The sequence below is a fragment of the Hemicordylus capensis genome, chromosome 5 (genome assembly GCF_027244095.1).
Source record: "Hemicordylus capensis ecotype Gifberg chromosome 5, rHemCap1.1.pri, whole genome shotgun sequence".
Classification (NCBI taxonomy): Eukaryota; Metazoa; Chordata; class Lepidosauria; order Squamata; family Cordylidae; genus Hemicordylus; species Hemicordylus capensis.
This window is the reverse complement of record NC_069661.1, coordinates 151,937,622-151,957,909: the sequence shown is the minus strand read 5'-3', so window position 1 is coordinate 151,957,909 and position 20,288 is coordinate 151,937,622. Positions and strand designations below refer to the sequence as shown.

General features: G+C 43.3%; 1 protein-coding gene across 7 annotated transcripts in view; it reads right to left on the bottom strand.

Moving 5' to 3' along the window:
• The window catches only part of RINT1 (RAD50 interactor 1), a 40,056-nt gene that overhangs the window by 7,475 nt on the left and 12,293 nt on the right, over positions 1 to 20,288 (bottom strand). For 5 of the 7 annotated variants that reach the window (XM_053254612.1, XM_053254608.1, XM_053254609.1 and 2 more), the window contains exons 3-11: positions 16,774 to 16,838; positions 15,429 to 15,624; positions 13,959 to 14,200; positions 12,231 to 12,404; positions 11,996 to 12,148; positions 10,336 to 10,492; positions 4,772 to 4,882; positions 3,574 to 3,799; positions 2,364 to 2,501 (exon numbers count right to left, since the gene is read on the bottom strand). In XM_053254612.1, the coding sequence (XP_053110587.1) occupies positions 2,364 to 2,501; positions 3,574 to 3,799; positions 4,772 to 4,882; positions 10,336 to 10,492; positions 11,996 to 12,148; positions 12,231 to 12,404; positions 13,959 to 14,200; positions 15,429 to 15,624; positions 16,774 to 16,838 (1,462 nt within the window). Of the gene's footprint in view, positions 1 to 2,363; positions 2,502 to 3,573; positions 3,800 to 4,771; positions 4,883 to 10,335; positions 10,498 to 11,995; positions 12,149 to 12,230; positions 12,405 to 13,958; positions 14,201 to 15,428; positions 15,625 to 16,773; positions 16,839 to 20,288 lie in introns of those variants that run through there. The other 2 variants (XM_053254613.1, XM_053254614.1) reach the window with 2 other exon arrangements.

The following is a 20,288-nucleotide window of genomic DNA, read 5'->3' as shown; positions in this document are numbered from 1 at the left end:
TGGGCCTTCCTGGTGCCAGACACATGGAAAACCACCCCCAAGTATTTGAAGCATGAGACTTGCTCAATTGTGTTCTTGTTTATGCACCAGGAGTGTGGCTTTGGTCTCCTGGCAAAAACCATGATTTTGGTTTTATGGTAAGTGTTTTGGTTTTTTTTAGATGGTCCTCTTCAGTATCGGGCGACAGCCTTAAGTGCTCTTCTGAGACCTATGGAGTCCTGGAGAGAATCACCCCATCGTCTGCATAAAACAGGATACAAATGTGTTTCTTTGCCAGCTTGGGGGTGGTGATGAAATTTCAGGTTGTTTAGGTGGCCCACCATGGAGTTTATACAGAAGTTGAATAAGAGCGGGGCACGTATGCAGCCTTGCTTAATGCCCTTACAGGTAGGGACGGCGCTTGTCAGATGACCTTGGGGATTGCATCTGACTTTCAGGGTCATGCTATCGTAAAGGGTCCGAATGAGAAACAGCAGGCACTGATCAAAGAAGCTTCCAATTTTCCCCACACTTTAGCTCGTGAGATGGAATCAGATACAGATTTGAGGTCTATGAAGGTAGAATACAGAGAGACTGTGTTGGGGATGGAATATTTCTCAATTAGGTGCTAAAGCACTAGGCACTGGTCAATGGTGAATTGTCCCTCCCTATGGAGGGTGTAGTGGTTAGAGTGCTGGACTAGGACCAGGGAGACCCGAGTTCAAATCCCCATTCAGCCATGATACTAGCTGGGTGACTCTGGGCCAGTCACTTCTCTCTCAGCCTAACCTACTTCACAGGGTTGTTGTGAGGAGAAACTCAAGTATGTAGTACACCGCTCTGGGCTCCTTGGAGGAAGAGCGGGATATAAATGTAAAAAATAAATAAATAAATATAAATAAATCCAGTCTGCTTCTCCTCTAGGAGATTTTCTAGTTTGAGCCAGTCTCTTCATTTCCAGTACAGATGTCTGGTGCAGAGCTTGCAGATTGTTCTGAGCAGGCTGATGGGGCTATAGTTAGCTGGGTCATCCACCTACCCTTTTTGAAGATGGGGACAATAACTGCTAGCTCCCAGTCCCTAGGGATATGACCATGCTTGTCCATAAATGTGAACAGCAAAGCCAGAATGGGGCCCTCTGTGCTGAGTTATTTTTTATTATTTCAAGACGGATTAGGTCATCTCCAGGCACCTTCTCAGGTCTAAGTTGGGAGATCAGGTCCTTGACCCTCTGTGGGCATCAGTGGTGGCCAGGCAGGTCCTCTATATCACTCCAAGGGCATCCATGATCTCCTACTTCATCTCTGTACAGTTCGCTGAAGTGTCTTTCCCAGGCCTCTGGTGGAATGCAGATGTCCAAGTGAGTCAGTCCACTGCTGTGGTGATTGGTGGTGATGAGCCAGCATGCTGCTCCTTCTACACCATTGAAGCTCAACGAAGAAACTGGCCATTAATTTATTGTCTTAGTGGTATCTATCTAAAATACACTGATGATGCTTCATATCATTGAACTCATTATACTTGTCATACATATAATATTATGAATAACAATGCTTGCTTTTTTTAGGTTTATGAGAGTCCCCAGCTTGGATCCTAATTCACATGAAAACAAAGTCAAGGGATCTCCTTTTTACACACCCCACAACCCCAGCAGCCCTGCTCATGAAAAATACTTGCAACCAGTTTGGGAGGATTAGCTGATCCCCAAGGGAGCATTGTCCCTCAAGAGAAGCCTGAGAAGGGTTGCGGTGGGGAGGAGATGGCTGGAAAGATTCCTTCAAACAAGCTTCATCCCACTAGTACAACTCAGGATCCAAAATTTTAATAGTGCAAATCACTCCAGAAATTATTTATTTATTTATTCTATTTCTATACCACCCTTCCAAAAATGGCTTAGGGCAGTTTACACAGAGAAATAATAAATAAATAAGATGGATCCCTGTCCCCAAGGGGCTCACAATCTAAAATGAAACACAAGATAGACAACAGCAATAGTCACTGGAGGTACTGTCCTGGGGGTGGACAGGGCCAGTTACTCGCCCCCTGCTAAATAAAGAGAATCACCATGTTAAAAGGTGCCTCTTTGCCAAGTTAGCAGGGGTAATAATTAACAAAAATATCCATACTGAAAATTAGCATTAACTGTGCCAGTCTCCTATAGATATAAAAAAGTCTGATCACTATATTGTGAATTATTCAACAAGTTCAAAGGAGGGGAAAACAGCAGGAAGTGCATTTATTTGTTTAAATACAAATCCCATCCCATCTCTACTTTTTATTCCTTTGAGGACACCACAGATATTGATATGGCACTGACTTCCTTTTTGAATACATGTTGTATTTGTTGAAAAACCAAAGCCAAATTCCTAAAATGTTCTAATTACCTGTGATGACCAGTAACAAAGTCATGAAAGTTTCAGCAGAATCAGGGACTTTCATTTCATCCACATCAGTAATATCTTTGTACTGTGATATCCAGGCAGCTTCAGATGAAAGCATGGAGTCCATCTTTTGAAGAGCAACTGCAAGGCATAAAAAATCAAATATGAACCTAAATAAATAATTAAAAGTTTCCCCTTAGTTGTCATAATATTCACATTTCTTCTCAAAAGCAAACAAATTGCAGCCTTTAAAAATAAATTTAAGGGGGAAAAACACTGCAGCAAATACAGCAATCTGAAATCAAAGATGTTACTACAGCTAAAAATTAGAACTGAAGGAAGCTCACTAATGACTATAAATACTAATATGAACTTGAGATAGCAAGTTTACCAACTACCTTGAATTAAATGAACTGCTAGAAGTGCAGCTAAAATCCTATACATAAATTGTCAGAACCACTATTATCTTTAAGCATACACAAACTCAACACAATTAACATATCACCATATCAGATTTTTACCGCAGGTTATTTTAAAAAGTCAACACACAGAGGTATTACTGCTTATTTCAGCAGTCTCCATCAGGCTGTTTTAAGTTATGGATATTGGTTGCCTAGCACTATCCCAGTTCGGTCCCCAACTCGCAGGAACAAAGATAAGGCCTTTTCGGTTGTGGCCCCTGAACTCGAATGCCCTCTCAGATAAACTTTGCCATGCTTCCTCCCTCAGCGGTTTTAAGACACATTTAAAGACTTATCTTTTTAGAGAAACTTTTTAAAAAAAATAGTGTGTCCTTGACTGTTCTAGTGGGTTGTTTTTTAAAAACTGGTTTTAATCAAGGTTTTATTCATTTTTATCTGCTTTTATCTGCACTGGAGGACACGAATATCAGTTTAAATAAATAATATTGTGCTAACATAGGACAACTAATATTCTAGGGCTACACTCTTCTAGTGGCCGCCGCTTAGGCCTCTGGAATCCATAATGGAATTTACAGACACAGACATCCCTCTCTCCACCGAAAGCTTGAAACCACAAGAAACTGTGCCATATACAAGAAGCACAGTCAAACCCTATTTCCCACCCGAAAGGCAAAAGTGTGAAGCATACTTTTATACTGTCTGGTCACATCACTTGATTGTACTCAATAATGCTATTCACAAAAGGTAAAGGGTATTTTTAAACCAAGTCAATCACTCCTGTGGCATCTTACATTTTCTTTCCACAGTTAACCATCTTTGAAAATAGGTTTCTTCGGATAAAATGTGCATACAGCTAGGAAAGCTGCTGAGATATCCATGAACAGTGTGTAGCTCTCTCTCAAACAGAAGTACCTCATCCACCAGGTGACAGAAAAGGTTATCATCATACAATAAGCAAGGAATATCAGCAGCCAACTTCTCCAGGATCAGCATCACCAAAGCTCGGGAAAATTCCAGCTTAAGGAAATACAAAGAGATTTATCATAATAAAACCTACAGATACAGGTGTGCTGGTCTTTCTAAGATCATATTCATCAGTGTGTAAAGCAGCATATACATTGTAGTGATCAGACTCCCCTCCCTCTAAAGAGTTCACCGGAAGGCAACCTGTCTTGACTGACAGGCTGGTGAACTCTTTAAAAAAAATCCAGGGCTCAGCCAATCAGAACACCAGGTGGGTGGAACCTAGAGAGCTGTTGCCAGGAAGAAGGGAGTTCTCTGTGAGAAGAAGCTAGTCTGGAGGTGCTGAGAAGGACATGTGGCCATGGAGGGAAGCTGCAGGAGAATAACTCTGTAAATCCTTGCAACACAGGACGGCAGGAAGCTTGAATTCTCATCAGGCATTTGGTGAGCTCAAGGCAAGGAGTCAGGGCTTATGGCTTTGGGAAGTTTAATCTAGGGAAAAGTTTGTTTAGTCAGACTTTGCGTTAGAATTTCTGTTTCTTTGGTGAACTATTTTTGTAATCCTACTAAGTATTCTTAACTGTATTTAAAGCTGAGAAAGCCTCAGGCGGAAGCAGTCTGTAGTAACTGAATAAAACTGGGGGATTTTTTGGTCTTTTCTTTTTACAAGCCTCTCCGAGTTGGTTCTTAACTCAGGGAAAGGAGCAGGGAGGGGGACTTCTCTAGTGCAAACACATCCTCAAACATTCAGCAACTATCAGTTTTCTCACCACGTGTAGGCACATGGTGGATTTCTGAACGTATTCAATAGCAAAATAAAGAGAGTTTTCCCTAGGATTCCACCCCAAGGGATGGTGGCAGCAGCATTTTGGCAAACCTACCGATAATACATAATATGATGATAATACCGATAATAGTTTTAGGAGAAGCCTAGCCAGGCAGCTCAGCAGGAATGATTCAACATTTCTTTCCCTCATGTGAGGTTGCTCTGAGACAAAAGCTTTAATCCGCTACATACATGCTTACCCTTGCATTCACTGGAGAGCCTGCTTTGTCCAATATTGGTTGGATTTTGTCTTCAAGAAACGTTGCATGGTTTCCAATCCACATGAGCACCTGCGTTAGGTACCATTCAGGCTTTTGAGGAGGAAAAGGAGAAGAATCAGTAATCAGAAGAAAACAGCCCACATTTTGACAGGCCAAAGATACAATCTGCTTTGCCATATTTCTACACATTGCACATACACCATATCATTTCTACACATATGACCATACACCATGATACACATATAACACACCATATCAGAGTCTGTTTGGTCAGCTCCCCTCTTGCAGCTCCCCTCTCTCACAGACAGCCCTCTTTTGATTCCACAAATTAAAAGGGTAGTTTGTGCAATGGCATAGTTAAAGGTGAAGGGTCAGGTATATACAACATGCACATGCTATAGTTTTTCTGTATTATGCTTGGTGTAGCCAAGGCTTGGTATAGCCAAGGCAGGAAATAGAACATCTGAGACCCAGACCACTAGACTGTGAAGGTGCATCACAAGCCAATTGAAACAGCAAAAACCTAAATGGTCTAATATGTTCAGAGATTTGTTTTTTTTACAGAGTAACATGTAAATTTAGTAATGCTTGAAAGGACGTGTGAAATACCCAAGGGTCAATCATCCCAGTGCCTTTGCACTTCACTAGCCAGAACACTGTAACATGGGAGAGGGTTTCCTTCATACTGAGCAACTGGTTCGCATATCATCTGCTTGTGTTTCTTTACAGCTCTGTATGTCAAAAGGCTCAGGACTCGCTTTTTAAATGAAAGCTGAAAATTTAGGGAAGGAACCAAGAATGCCTGAGGTGGGCAAACAGGTTGCTCACCTGTAACTTTTGATCTTTTGACAATTTGGTACCATTCACAACATGGGCTTTGCGCCAGAACAATAGTCCCCTCAGAAGATTTCAAACTCTTCATAGCACTCTGAAGCTCTGCCCCCACACGCGGAATGTGCTTGTTATTATTGGCGTCAGAGTTCTCAGTCTCTCAGTTCCTGAACAGCTGCTGTGCAGAATGGAGTTTACAGGGTAAGTAAGGTAAGTGTAGTAGGTACATCCGAAAGAGCGGGGAGGCTGGGTGGGTATTGTGAATGATACCAGATCACCAAAAGATAAGAAGTTACAGGTGACCAACCTGTTAATCTTAATGGTGATCTGGTATCCTTCACAACATGGGTGAATAGCAAGCTCTCCTCAGGAGGGTCTGAGAATGTAAAATCTCAGTTCATTTTTTAAGTACAGCTTGCCCCAAACCAGCCGCAGCACAGATATCCAGGGCGTAGCATTTTACAAAAAGGTAAGTTGTAAAAGTGGTGGCTTTCAGTATTTTGGAAAAGTCAATGCTGGATAAGTGGGTAGCAGAGGTAGACATGGTTCTGGTGGAATAGGCTTTGATGGTGTTAGGAGATTTAACATTTTGCTGGCCATAGCAGGGAGTGATTAGCTGGACCAGCCATTCGGAAATACTTTGATAGGCTGGCTCTTATTAGCACCTCTGAAGGCAAGGAAGAGTCTATTGGACTTTCTAAAGCTCTTGGTCCTGTCCAGGTAGTAGAGGAGTTCCCAATGAATGTCCAGGGAATGCAGAGACCATTCCAGGAAGGAGACAGAGCATGAAAAATGTGGAAAGAACAATGTCCTGGTTAATGTGGAAATAGGATGCCATTTTAGGTAGAAAGGAGAGGTCAGTTCACATCACAACTCTATTGGGGAAGAATACTGTAAAGAGAACATCAGCTCTTAGGGCAATGAGTTTGCTAACCCTCCAAGTGCTAGTAATTGCAGTTGGGAAAGCCATTTTGAATCAGAGTAGTTTAATAGAGGCCGAAGATAGCAGTTCAATTGGGGCTTCACTGAGGGTGAAGAGTACTAACGAGAGACTCCAGGGTTCAACTGGTTTCTTAACTGGAGGATAGAGGTTGTTGAGCACTTTTAGAAATCTTTTACAGATTTCTGCGCTCACACATTTGGTGAAAACATGTGGGGCCATGGAGAGGCCGAATGGGAGGACCATATACTGGTAAACATTGTCCCACATGGTGAAACAAAGGTATTTCCTGTGCCTTGATTGGATTCCCATATGAAAATAGGCATCTGTGAGGTCCAACATGGTGAGGCATTCTTCTTCTACTAGGAGAGAAAGGAGCTGTTGAAGTGTGAGCATCCAAAAAATTTTCATGTGGATAAAGTTGTTGAGGGAATGGAGGTCTAATATGTGTCAGAGATCACCATACCTTTTGGGTACTTGGAAGTAGCTGGAATAGAACCCTACCCATTGGTCCGTCTCTGAAACTGGCTCTATTGCTCCTTTGGACAATATTTTTTGAACTTCTGTTAGTAGGGTTGGAGTTGTGAGGATGTGTTTAATCCTGAGGAAAGGGGATGGAATTCTATGGTGTAGCCAATGGAGAGACATAGCACCCAAGGGTTGGATGTGATACGACGCTAAGCAAAAAGGAAGGGTGCAAGTCTGATGGGGGCAGAAGGCCTGACAGGCAGGGGAACCTGGAAGTCAAATATTCTGTATGGTGGGATCCTGATGTTTGGCCTTTTGTTGTGGCTTATTCTTTTAGAGGAAAAGAACGTTTCTGCGTATGGGAAGGACTTCCTGTTATCCCTTCAGTCAGGTCGGTTGTATTGGTATCTGGGTCTGCTGAATCTCTTGAACCTCTGGGAGTAGGAATGTGGAGAAGATTTGAAAATTTTAGCTGTAAATCTTAACTTTTTCATGTGTTCCATGGTGTAATCTGTCAGAGCTGAAGAGGCCATCCCCATCTAAGGGGGGATCTTATCTTGCAGCCAGGCAAGAGGCCTCAGAGAGATGGCGACAGACAAGGTGTGGGATTCCATTTCCATAAGGTGTTTGGTGATACTTAAGCTCTAACAAGTAATATCCTCTGATTTTGACCATTGTTCTTTGAACATAGTTTGGACCATTTAGGGAATGTCCTTTAGGTCAGCTTTAAACCCTTCCAAAACTGAATAATGTTAATAATAATAATATCTGGCCATGCATGCCAGATAGTTTAATATTTTCATTGAGAGGGATGAAGACAAGTAAATTTTTCCATCCAACTGAAATTTAGCTTCCTGCCTTCTTTGTTGGTAGGAGCAGAATGCTTTCAGCCAGACTTGCTGCTCAGTGCACATTTCACTACAAGTGAATTAGGTAGAGGGTGCTTAGATAGAAACTTACAATCATCCTCCTGAATTCTATAGAAATTTTCAAGTCTCATGGAGGTGGACGTAAATGGAGCATCCCAGGCAGATTTTGCCGAATGAGAACTGGCAGAATGGGAAGTGCTGCAGGTTGGGAAGTTGAAGCAGAGGAAATAAAATCAAAGACCAGATCTTTAACAGTAGGGGCTGAGGATTTGATTTCCAAACCAAGAGTTTTAGCCATTTCAGCTTCTTGGATGTGCTACGATTTGTTCTCCTTGGTAGGAGAGTTGGTACATTATTGGTACATTGGATTATTTGTTACATTGTCATCTGGAGAAGGGTCCGACAGGTTCTCCGTATGTGTGGATTCACTGCTGGAGTCAGAGGAAGAACTGTACTCATTGTCAAAGAACTGCTTTTTGGGAATAGCAGGTGCCCCTGCACTAGTTGTGGAGGGGGTAGCTTGCTTGGTAGGACAAGTCAGATGGAGAGGATCCATAGGTGGAGGAAGGAGGGACTGTGCCAAAGAGGGTTGTGGCACAGGAGAGGGGTCCAGTGGACACTGGAAGGACAGGTCAGCTTGAGAAACAGTGATAGATTCGGGTCTCTTGAGCTTCCAAAACCAGAACTCCTTATAGTAATATGGCGGAAATGGGGAAGGCATGTATAGAGGGCCTTTACATCTCCCCAGCCTCTTGATATAACCTGGGTCGAGGGCCCCAGGGGAACTCCAATAGTCCAGTCATCTCCAGTAAGGAGAGTAGGGAGGGAGTGAGAAATGAAGCCTTTCCTTCCAGGGTTGAGCAGGAAAGGGAGATGGAAAGCAGTGAGGATTTGCACGTACTGGAGATGCCAAAGGTATCTTAGGAACCTCCAAGATGTCATAACTAGCTCCATCATCAAAGTTGAATCTATGGAAGGAGAACCCCTTAAAAGGTAGAACCATAAAGATCTGATGTCATGGAAGAAAGAAAAGTGTAATCCAAAGACAGGTATCCAGAGAGCAGCCAAAGGAGCATGTGCTTGGGCAACAAAGGCTCAGTCGAGGTTCATAGTGGAGTCAACATCAAGGTTTGTATCCTGGCAGAGGCACATTTTAGCACCGACATGGAGATTAATGTTAAAACCGGCATTGGTGTCAAGGCTGGCATAGAGAGTGCAGCTGTGGAAGGTACCTCAATCACTTCCAGTGAAGAAAAGGATGAATGAGAATGGACAGCCTGAAAAGTTGATGGGGACAGTGTTCGGAAGACATTTGGCATCCTAGCAGGCATTGGTTGATGGGGTGCACCAAAATGTGTGGGTGGCTCGGCATCAAGGTCGATGTGGAGGCCAATGGTCAAGCTGGTGTTGAAAGTGGCAAAGCCATCGAAATCAAAGCTGAAGATGGAGAAATTTTCCAGTGTTTTGAGTGAGAAGGAGAATCTTTCTCACGATGTTTATGCTTTTTGTGATAGTTATGGCATTTTACGAAACATCACAAGACTTTTTAGAAGTAGTTGGAGAAACGGAGGATGGTTTTGGAGGCAAACCCAACTTCGAGATCATGGATGTTGTCAGTGTCAGCAACAATGGAGACCAAGGCATTGGGGTCAATGGCCTGTTTGTAAAGTACCACTCTCAAGAACAATTTTCTGCTTTTCCGAATTTGTCTGAAAAAGGAGGGGCAAATTCTATAGGTGCAAATGTTATGATCTTCCCCAAGACAGAACAAAGTTTGTGTTTGTCAAAAGAGGGGAGGGTTGTACTGCAAGAGGAACACTGCTTAAAGGTCTCCCTTGAGTCCATAGGAACATAAGAAAATGCCATATACTGAGTCAGACCATAGGTCCAATACTCAGTATTGTCTACCCAGACTGGCAGCGGCTTCTCCAAGGTTGCAGGCAGGAATCTCTCTCAGCCCTATCCTGGAGATGCCAGGGAGTGAACTTGGAACCTTCTGCTCTTCCCAGAGCACCTCCATCCATTAGAGTCAAATTCCAAACATTAGGCAAAGAATAGTCAGAAACAGTCTGAGATCAATAGAACTAATAAGCAAGCCGTAAATTCTGTCTTTCAGGAACCGAACATGAGCAATAACCAAGGAAACCATTCACAACTGTGGTCAAGAAGGAACTGCGAGACTGAGCACTCTGGCGCCAATAACAACAAGTGTGCTTTACGCATGAGGGATAAAGCTTCAGAGCACTATGAAGAATTTGAAATCTTCCAAGCGGACTATTGCGCAGGTGCAAAGTCCACGTTGTGAAGGATACTGGACCACCATTAAGATCTTCTGGAGTCCCACTCCATTATCCCCTGCTGTGTCATAGCCTGTATTAATAAATCCTTTTAAAAGCTTTTCTTTTTTTAAAAAAGAGTTTTGTATACCACCATACCTTGCTTAAAACATTGGTTTGTCTATTTCCTGTGAAATGATACTTGAATCTTTTCTGAAGAGGGGCCACCATGATTTGTATAGGTAGTACAACAGGTGGAGATGGAGGAAGAATGTATTTTTCTGGAAGCTGCTTGGGTTTAGTTAATAATTCATCTCTGAGATTTGAAGAGTCAAAGAAAAATATCTTGTAAGTACAGATACATGCTTCTAGATTTGGGGTTCCACTCTAAGAGTCTCTAGAATGAACAAAACATGGAGCTCCCTGATTCCCACTAATTCCCCATGCCAGCTACACCCTCCATGCCACAACCCTCAGTTGTGGCTTTTCAATGGACACAAAAGGGTGCAGTGTGGAAGAGGAGTTGGTGATGGAAAAGCCCCAGTGTATGAAGAAGATACTGCTTGTTTTTCTCTGGATCCGAGTCATAGATTCTTTTTTTTTTTTTAAATACAGATTTTTTTAAATGCAGAGTTCTTGAATTTTATAATTCAAGAAGTATTTGTATCTTGACATGTCAGTATTTATTCTCTACCTATATACTGTATCTAAAAATATACAAATGCAAATTGTGTATATTCAGCTTTTGCAAGCAGAGGATATCAAACTAAATCTGAACCTAAATCCAAAACTGGTAAAGGGAGGTCTTTTTCACTGAATCTGAATCTACAATTGCCTGATTACCCTGAACTTGAACTGAATGCCTAAAACACAGTAAGTGGTAACCAGTTCAATAATGAAGCACTCGGGAGAGTTCTTTGGAGGAGGAGGAAGAATCCCCTCTGTCCCAACTATTTGAAAAACCAGCGAGTCATCGGAAAAGAGGCGGCGGTGGAGCAGGAGCAAGAGAGATTGGGAGGCAGGGCCTAGGACTGACAGTCCTCCTGAAGCTCAAGTCCAGGCTTGCCTACTCACAGACTGCTGCCCAGCAAGAAGATCTCAGTGTGGAAATTTCTGAACTGAGGCTGGAAGATTGTTGGGTTCCTTGGCACTGCAATTCCTACTTCCTGTTATATGTATTTTGTTTGTAAAAATCTTTAAAATTTTTAAAAAATAATATGCATATTTATTTTATGTGCTGCATTGCAAGCAAAAGATTTCTATATTATTCTGCATGAAAAGTCTCTAAAGCAGTTCAAAACCAATTCAACATTTCTGAACTGGTTTCCAAAGAACTGAAGTTATACAATACCAATGAACAGGAACCAAACGTGTATTTTAATGGTTCCAAAGAGGAGCAGTATCAGATACCAAGCTGGGCACTGGCCAGAGGCCTAGGGCTATCAAAAGGCCTACCTGCCCAATGACCACAACAATGCCACAATAAGAACGTTGCTCCATTGCTGCTCTCTCCCCACTTGCAAATCAGAGCTTCTTAGAGGCCTCTGCCAGTTGCCTATTCCTGTCCTACTATTCTGAATCCCATCAATATTGGAAATAACGTACAGGAATGAGAAAAACCAGCCCTCATAAGGCTATATTACTGGGTATTCCATAGGAGTTGCCAACATTTCTAACCTATGTCTACTCCTGAGCCTACAACAGCAACTTGTTCTGTAAATATCAGTAGGCAATCTCCATACTGTGAAAAACATGACCTCCTAATTGCTATAGATTTCTGCACAGAAGTATGTCGACAACATTTATTTTAAAAGGATACGAAGTTTGCAGTTTCAGAAGTTGAGAAAACAGTGTCTCCAAATTACTGTATATCTCGGGGGCATTGCCTTGTGCTGCAGCCAAGCCAAAAGCCTGAGATTGTGTTGGGCTGACAAACGGCCAATGCAGGTGAGTTAAAATCTCCTCAAAATCACTGCAATGAAAAAACACCTGAAGTCACTGTGACTCAGTAATCCAATGCAAAAAAAATAAGAGAACACATGCATATTCCCTACCTTGACAGTTTATCCTTAAGGATTTTGTGCCAGAACTGAACAGTAGATCTAACAAAAGAAAGAAAATGAGAACAAGATGACTCCTGAAGTTTGATATCCAGTTCAGCCATGGATGCTAGGGTAGTAGCAGCTTCTGGCACATTGTTGGTCATAAGGTACTGTTGAATGTTGTCACTAGAAAACAAAAACAAACACCTGGCAAATGTGCAAAGCATCTTGCTATTCTATCATCGTTTATGAAGTGCTTAAATACTGCTGTGAACACAAACGTAACAACCCCCTCTTACAATAAATATTCATTTATAATCCAAATGGCTGATTGTAGCACTTGCAGCTAGGAGCCAACAAGATATATTATTATTATTATTTATTATTATTATTATTATTATTATTATTTTACATCCTTTTCAGAAACTCAGACCATTTAACCCAAAGCAACAAATCTACAAAGTCACGGAACAGAAATGTTATTGGACATGACTAAGTCCCATTGATATTAATTTCATTTATTCCAATGGTGCTTAGTCATGACTAACTTAGCCTGGATGCTGCCCTCTATTTACACCTCCAAGAGTGTTTAAAAGGCACAAAACAAGAGAGCATCTCATGCTACTTAAACCATAGATACTCTGATGCAACATAAGATAAGCAATTTCCACCACCTTTCCCCATCCAACTCACAAACCCCCACAATTACTTGTTTTTGTTGAGTATGACATCTAATATTTAAATTTGTAAAAGGTACTGTTGTTTGAATCTGCTAACTATTTGAATCATGTATAGGTTGCTCTTCTAGAAGCTCACAGCAGCTTACAATGGATAGAATACTACGGTACTTAAAGCAATATAAAACCTAAAGTCAGCACATATACAAACAATAAGATCAAAACAAAATGACAGAATATAGCATAATCCATTGGCTTCCACAATACCCAACTCAGTTCATAGCCCTTAAGCAGACAGGTAGAAGAGCAAGACAGAACGGTAACATCTTGCAACCTTTCCTAAAAGAAGCACTTCATACCATGGGGAGATCACCCCATAACATGTTAGAAAATGCTTAGTTAACCCCTGCTAACTGGGCAAAGAGGCACCTTTTACCATGGTGATTCTCTTTATTTAGCAGGGGGAGAGTAACTGGTCCTCTCCACCCCCAGCACAGCACTTCCAGTGACTGTTGCTGGTGTGTGTCATATGTTTCTTTTTAGAATGTGAGCCCTTTGGGGACAGGGAGCCATCTTATTTGTTTGTTATCTATCTATCTTTGTAAACCGCCCTGAGCCATTTTTGGAAGGGCGGTATAGAAATCGAATTAATAATAATAGAGAGGAGACCAATAATTCTGAGGAGAAGAAATGATTTGAACAAGTTGAATAGCAAGCCCAATTTCTACTAATTTTAATAAGAACCTTTCCCCGATCCAGTTGGAGAAGGAATGGAATATGCAAATAGGTCTTGAGCATTCAGTTCCCATTTTTCATTCAACAACTGGGGCAAAGTCACAGTTCTTCCTAAAAGGTTAAAATTCTACCAATCAGCTATCTGGAAGAGGACAAAAGAGGTTGGATTCAGTCGCCTTCCTCCTCCTCTGCCACCATACCTGCAGAATTTTCATCTGTTTGAAAGGACTCCATGCATACTCCTTTGGATTGAGGCACGTAAGTATTTGGCAACATTACATATTTCACCATGATGAAAGGTCATGGGATAATTCAAAAGACTATTTACCTTAATTCCTCTATTTGTGAAATCCACTTTAAATAAGCAAGGTGTCTTTCAACTTCTTTTATCTGATCTATCAATACACCAAGATCCTCCATCCATGGCTCAGATGTCAACAGGTGGTTATTAATTGCATCATGCAAAAGGTTTTCATTCTCTAAAAGTTGGCTGAGGGCCTTCTTAGAATCCTCTGCATTGTGCAAAGCTTTCCGAATTCTTTTGGGAACTTCAGAAGAAACTGTGAGTACCTACCCAGGTTGTATAGAAAGAAAACAGTCATAGGCCTTAATACTTCCTACGACAGGGGTTCCCAACCAGGGGTGCTCCAGATGTTGCTGAACTAGAACTCCCATTATCCCCAGCTAAAATTTATTGGAGACGTAGTTCAACAACATCTAGAGTACCACAGGTTGGGAACCCCTGTCCTATGACATTTCCACAGTTCAGCACAAAATGCTAATAATACATAACAGTTTGGCCCAGTTCAGACTTATACCTGAAGTCAGAGATTTAGATGCATGCAAGGAGCCATGGGATTGCACACTCAATGTCCCACTTGGCCCTCCTTAAATTGGAGCTTACAGGAAGAGCTTTCTCCCGGTTTCCAGGGACTCCCCACTCCCACCCCCGCACTGTATTGCATACCATTACTAAGGGTCCCTTGATTGACCCTGACGGATGTCTTCTCAGGAGGCAGGGGAAAATGGCTTGCACTAGTGCAGTTTAGGATATTACTTACAGATGGGGAAATATTGGGAAGTTTGATTTACACCAATGTATTAAAAATACATTGGTGTAAAGGCAGATTGGAAGAAATCACAATCTTCAACTGTATAGGATATGGACTGTGCCCATCCTCTCTGCCATTCATACACTGAACATGTTGGGCAGAATCTCAACTAAACTAGTCATGATTAAGCACCACCAAAACAAATGAGACATGTTTGTCACGACTAAGGAAGTCACATTAATTTATTATTTTTATTTTTTACATTTTACATCCCGCTCTTCCTCCAAGGAGCCCAGAGCAGTGTACTACATACTTAAGTTTCTCCTCACAACAACCCTGTGAAGTAGGTTAGGCTGAGAGAGAAGTGACTGGCCCAGGGTCACCCAGCAAGTATCGGGATTTGAACTCAGGTCTCCCCGGTCCTAGTCCAGCACTCTAGCCACTACACTAAAATTTAAAAGAGATATCATCTGGATCCTGCTCAGCGTTTCAATAGTACCTAAAAGTATAGGGTGTAGCATGTGCAGGCCTAATTTGTGCAATGTTAAAAAAATAAGGAGCAAGGAAAGGATTGCATGGATTGAACCTACATGCACCAGGCTCTCCACAAGTAAGATGCACTGACAGCTGATTTCAAACATTTGACCACAGAACCCAACACGCATAGAGACTACAGTTGACAATCAATGCAATCAGAGCATTAGTGTTGCTTTGTGTTTTAAAAACCCCAAACACATGCAACTCACCTGTTCTTCTAATTTTGTTTTATTTTCTGACAGTTGTTCAATAAGTTTGCCAAGCTTGCTTAGAGAATCACAGTCAATTCCAACCTCTCTTTCCACAAATTCAGAAACATAGAAAGGGATGTCACAGCTGTCTGGGTCTCTAGCAATCCTCTCTTTTCCAGGGTTCGCAGCTTTCATCTTTGCATTACCTGTAGTACTGATTTTTAAAAGTGTGGAGTTTAATGTCTACACAATACCATCATGAAGCTTTTGCAAACATGGAAACTAGGATTTCATGAGGAGGGGAAATCCCAAAACATCTCTCAGGCTAGATTATTCTCAAGTAACTCCAGCATTCACACTGCAGCCTACACAATATTCCAACAATTTCAATGGAAAATAATTCACAGGAAGTGTTATGTCATAAAATTTGGATGCGCCTCTAGTCATGCATGAATAGCTCTATTTTTGTCACCTCATACAGTGACCTCCACTGTTCCCTCTAAGTTGTGCGCATGCACACAAACCCCCAGGCCCCTGCGCAGCAGTTTCTGGCATGCACGCACAGTCTCTGTTATGCCTGCCACTACCTGCCCAACTGCCCGGCACCCTGTTTCCCCTTCTCCCTGGCCAGGAAGCATTGCCCCGTTTCCCCCTCTCCCTGGCCAGGCTGTCGCCACCACCACCTCCTTCTCCTCCCACCGCCTCCAGTTCTGGCTGCAGATCTCGCGAGACTTCTGTTGAGATCTGCAGACGGAGCCAGAGGAGGACAGAGACAGGAGGGTGGGAGGAAGTATACGCCCCCCCCCTCCCGGCAGCCCAGAGAGACTGACAGAATGTCGAGGTGGGGACCTGGGGGCGGGGGAGATATAAAAATTTTGCATTAATTCTTTCCATGTGTGTGTGTGTGTGTATGCACGCACGTGAGAGAGAGAGAGAATGTGTTATGTGTACACACTGCCTTGCTACTGCCGCCCAGAACAAAACACTTTCTGCTCACTAATGATTAAAAATTAGAGGGAACACTGGTGACCTCTCCACTTTAGCCAAGTGCCTCCAAATCAATTCAAACGTGAAGACAGAATTGTGACATCAAAACTATCAAAGCTATGGCCAATGGTCCGCGCTGAAAGGTTCTCTTGCTCTGGAGCTTGCCTTGGAAGAAGTCTTTTCTTTGGAGGAAGGAAACCTTTGGATGCAACCCAGTATCTCTAGGAACGCTTTCCCTGGGCAGGGGCTGGGCTTCTTCCTGCACCCCTTAGCTTAATGTATACAAGTGTCTCAAAATGGCATCCCCCAAAATATCTTCCTTTTCAGCAAGATATCCCTAGTAATTACCCTAGAATTGCTCTCCGAGAGTACCTACCAGGGCAGCTGAGTTTCTTTGGAATGTTCGGTTACTTCCTCTAGGACTTCCTTTCGTCTAGTCTCCTGTTGAGGGGGAAAGCACAGATTGAGTTAGTTCCTTGTGCTCTATACCAGCTCCCAAAAGCATTGTTTTTATCCTTTCCTGCCCCGCAACCTCCACTTATTATGTCCACTTCTGAGAAGGCAGCTTGGAAGCATAACAGCAGCAACAGCCTGTTTTTGCTACAGCAGAAATACTTGCAATGGGCCATTAAACACCATCAGAGGTTTCATAGCAAGGAAGTTCTGCGAGGCACTTCCAGCTTGCCACCCAATCCTGGGATGTACAAGAACTTTCCTCTATGTTTAGCATAGTTGCAGAGAAGGCTTCACTAAACAACTCCAAGCACCATTTTACATGTTTGATCTGCTCTGTACTGCTATTTATCCTCTCTGTCTTCCCTACACCATTTTACGTCCTTTGATCTGCTCAAGACAGCTCCTTCTCTCTAATCACTCCAACATGTTCTGAAGCTCCTAGTTCAAGTTATTCACCAAGAAGCTGGTCTTAAACCTGCTGGCAATGGATACAAGTGTCAAAATGATTTAAGCCTCACATCACCTATACATTAGTTTGTATGGCAATGTTTCCATATGAAAAAGCCTGACTGACAGACATATTTTCAACAATGTAGTTTTTAAAAACATTGGTCTTAAGATAAACTGGACATTTTGTAATATAATAATAATAGTAATATAAATTTTGATTTGTGCTTTCCAATTTGGTTTGGACTGTTTTCTGTGATTTTATGATTGACTTATTATGTTAAAGGACAACACTGCAGAACATGTTCTTGTTTTATATTAGATCATTTGTAAACTCCCTTGCATGCCATTTGTAAGAAAATTTAAAAAGAAAAATAAATAGTACATTATATGTTTAAAAAACAGAATAAAGGGCAAAAAAAAAAAGATATAAAGATGTCGCTCAATAGCACAGGTTATCTGGATTTGGGGCAAATCTGGTATAGACCAAGCAAAAATGAAAACTGTAAATACAGAAACAGAATGTTTTTTTCCTAACAGGACTACTATAGAATTCCAACCCTATAATAGAATGAATCGTTGGCACTTACCTGAAAGGTCATTTTCCTCAGAGGTATGGGTTGTATCCGCAAGGATGCTGGGTTGTTTCGACCTCCTGCCCCTAGACAGGGCCAATCAAGAGCTTTGGCTCGCAGCAGGAGGGAGGGGCAATCCCCTGAAGCTCCACTTCATAGCCAGCTCTAAGAATGCTCCAGAACAATGAGGTTAAAAGAAAGCATGCAACATGCAAGCATACTAACACCTTATAACAAGGGACAGAGAAACACTCAGCGAAATCCAAAACCTCCCAGACTAGCTAATAAACCATCTCTTAAGGTAAAAAAAACAGCCATCCTCGGAGAGAAACCACCCCACAGACATATAGGAGACAGTTGGGGTACAGGATCTCAGGACAGCAGAATAACAGCCCGGACGAACAAGCGGGTAGGGGCGGATACAACCCATACCTCTGAGGAAAACGACCTTTCAGGTAAGTGCCAACGATTCATTTTCCCTCAGAGGAGGGTTGTATCTGCAAGGATGCTGGGACCTACCATAGCCCCTTTACATGCCGGGCAGGAGCTGTGAGGTCCGGCCTCAAGGAGGAACTACCTGTTGCAAAACTCTCCTCCCAAAGGCCACATCTGCCGAGGTCCAATCATGAATTTTGTAATGTCTCATGAAGATGGAAAGTGAGGCCCACGTGGCAGCTCGACAGATATCGACCAGGGGGGCCGAGGTGGAGAACGTGGCAGAAGAAGCCGCACTCCTGGTAGAGTGCACTGTAATTCCCTCTGGAGTCGGGGTAGCAGAACCGACATACGCTAACCGGATGCATTGGCAGATCCAGCGCGACAAGGTGGAAGATGAAACCTTCTTTCCTAGCGAACAGTCCCAGAAGGAAATGAAGAACGATTCCGAGACCCGAAAAGGCTTAGTGCGCCTCAGGTAAATCCTTATCGCCCTGCGTATGTCCAAGATGTGCCACTCTCGCTCCTTCGGAGAAGAAGGTTTTGGACAGAAGGAAGGTAGCATAAGCTCCTGGGCTCAATGGGACACTGAATTCACTTTGGGAAGAAAGATAGGATCCGTGCGTAAAAGAACATAGTCCGGATAAACCAGACACAGTTCCTTCCTCACAGACAAGGCGCACAGATCCGAAACCCACCTGGCAGAAGTAATGGCGACCAAAAACAAAACCTTAAAAGATAACAACCGCAAAGGAACAGACCGCAGGGGCTCAAATGGGGCTTTGGTAAGGGCCCTGAGCACCAAATTAAGGTTCCAGGTCGGAAACCTGTGTACTGTTGGAGGATTAAGAATAAAGGCCCTTTGAGGAAGCGCTGAACATGGGGATGCTGAGCTAAGGAGACTCCCTTCAATTGCAATACCGAAGCAATTGCAAAGACCTGGCGGCGCAAGGTATTCGGGCGTAGCCCTTTATCCAGGCCGCTTTGAAGGAAACCCAAGACATGTACCACCGAAGCGGACATCGGTGAGACCCCTTGGGAACGACACCAGCTCGCGAAGGTCTTCCAGGTTGACTGATATACTCTGACCATGGAAGGCCTCCGGGAAGCCAGGATAGTGTCCTGGACCAAACTAGGATATCCGCACGCTGCTAAGGAACACCGCTCAATCTCCAAGCGAAGAGATTGAGCCACTCCAGATCCGGGTGAAAAATCGGACCCTGACTGAGAAGGTGACTGTGAGACCCCAGAGGAAGCGGCGGTTTGACTGACAGCTCCACCAGATCTGAAAACCAGGGCCTGCGAGGCCAGTGCGGAGCCACCAAGATGACTTCTGCTCTCAACAGCCGGATCCTTCGAATGGTCTGTGGAATGATGGCGAATGGCAGAAAGGCATAGGATAGGCCCGGGGGCCATGGAAAGGTCAGAGCGTCTACACCCTCCGCCCCCAGAGAGTGGTACCTCGAGAGGAAACGTTGCAGCCTGGCGTTGCTTGGCTTTGCGAACAGGTCCATGATCGGCTGACCGAATCTCTGCACAATCTGCTGGAAGACCCGAGGATCCAGCGACCATTCTGCTGGATCTATCTGCGATCAGCTCAACCAGTCCACGACTACGTTCAGGCCTCGCTGACGTGATCGGCCTCCAGGGACAGCAGGTGCTGCTCTGCCCACGACAGTAGGAACGAGGCCTCGTGCATCAGGGCTCATGACTTCGACCCGCCCTGCCTGTTGATATGGGCTTTGGCTATGGTGTTGTCCGTGCGCACTTGCACATGACAACCTCGAATCACTGGTAGGAATTCCATGAGGGAAAGACGAATTGCCCGCAGCTCCAGCCAATTGATGGAGTTGGCGCACTCGACCTTGGACCAAAGGCCTTGAGCTACATGCTGCTGGCAGTGACCTCCCCATCCCAGGAGGCTGGCATCCGTCGTCACCTGGACGCGCTCCACAGGAAGGAACTTGATCCTCTTCAC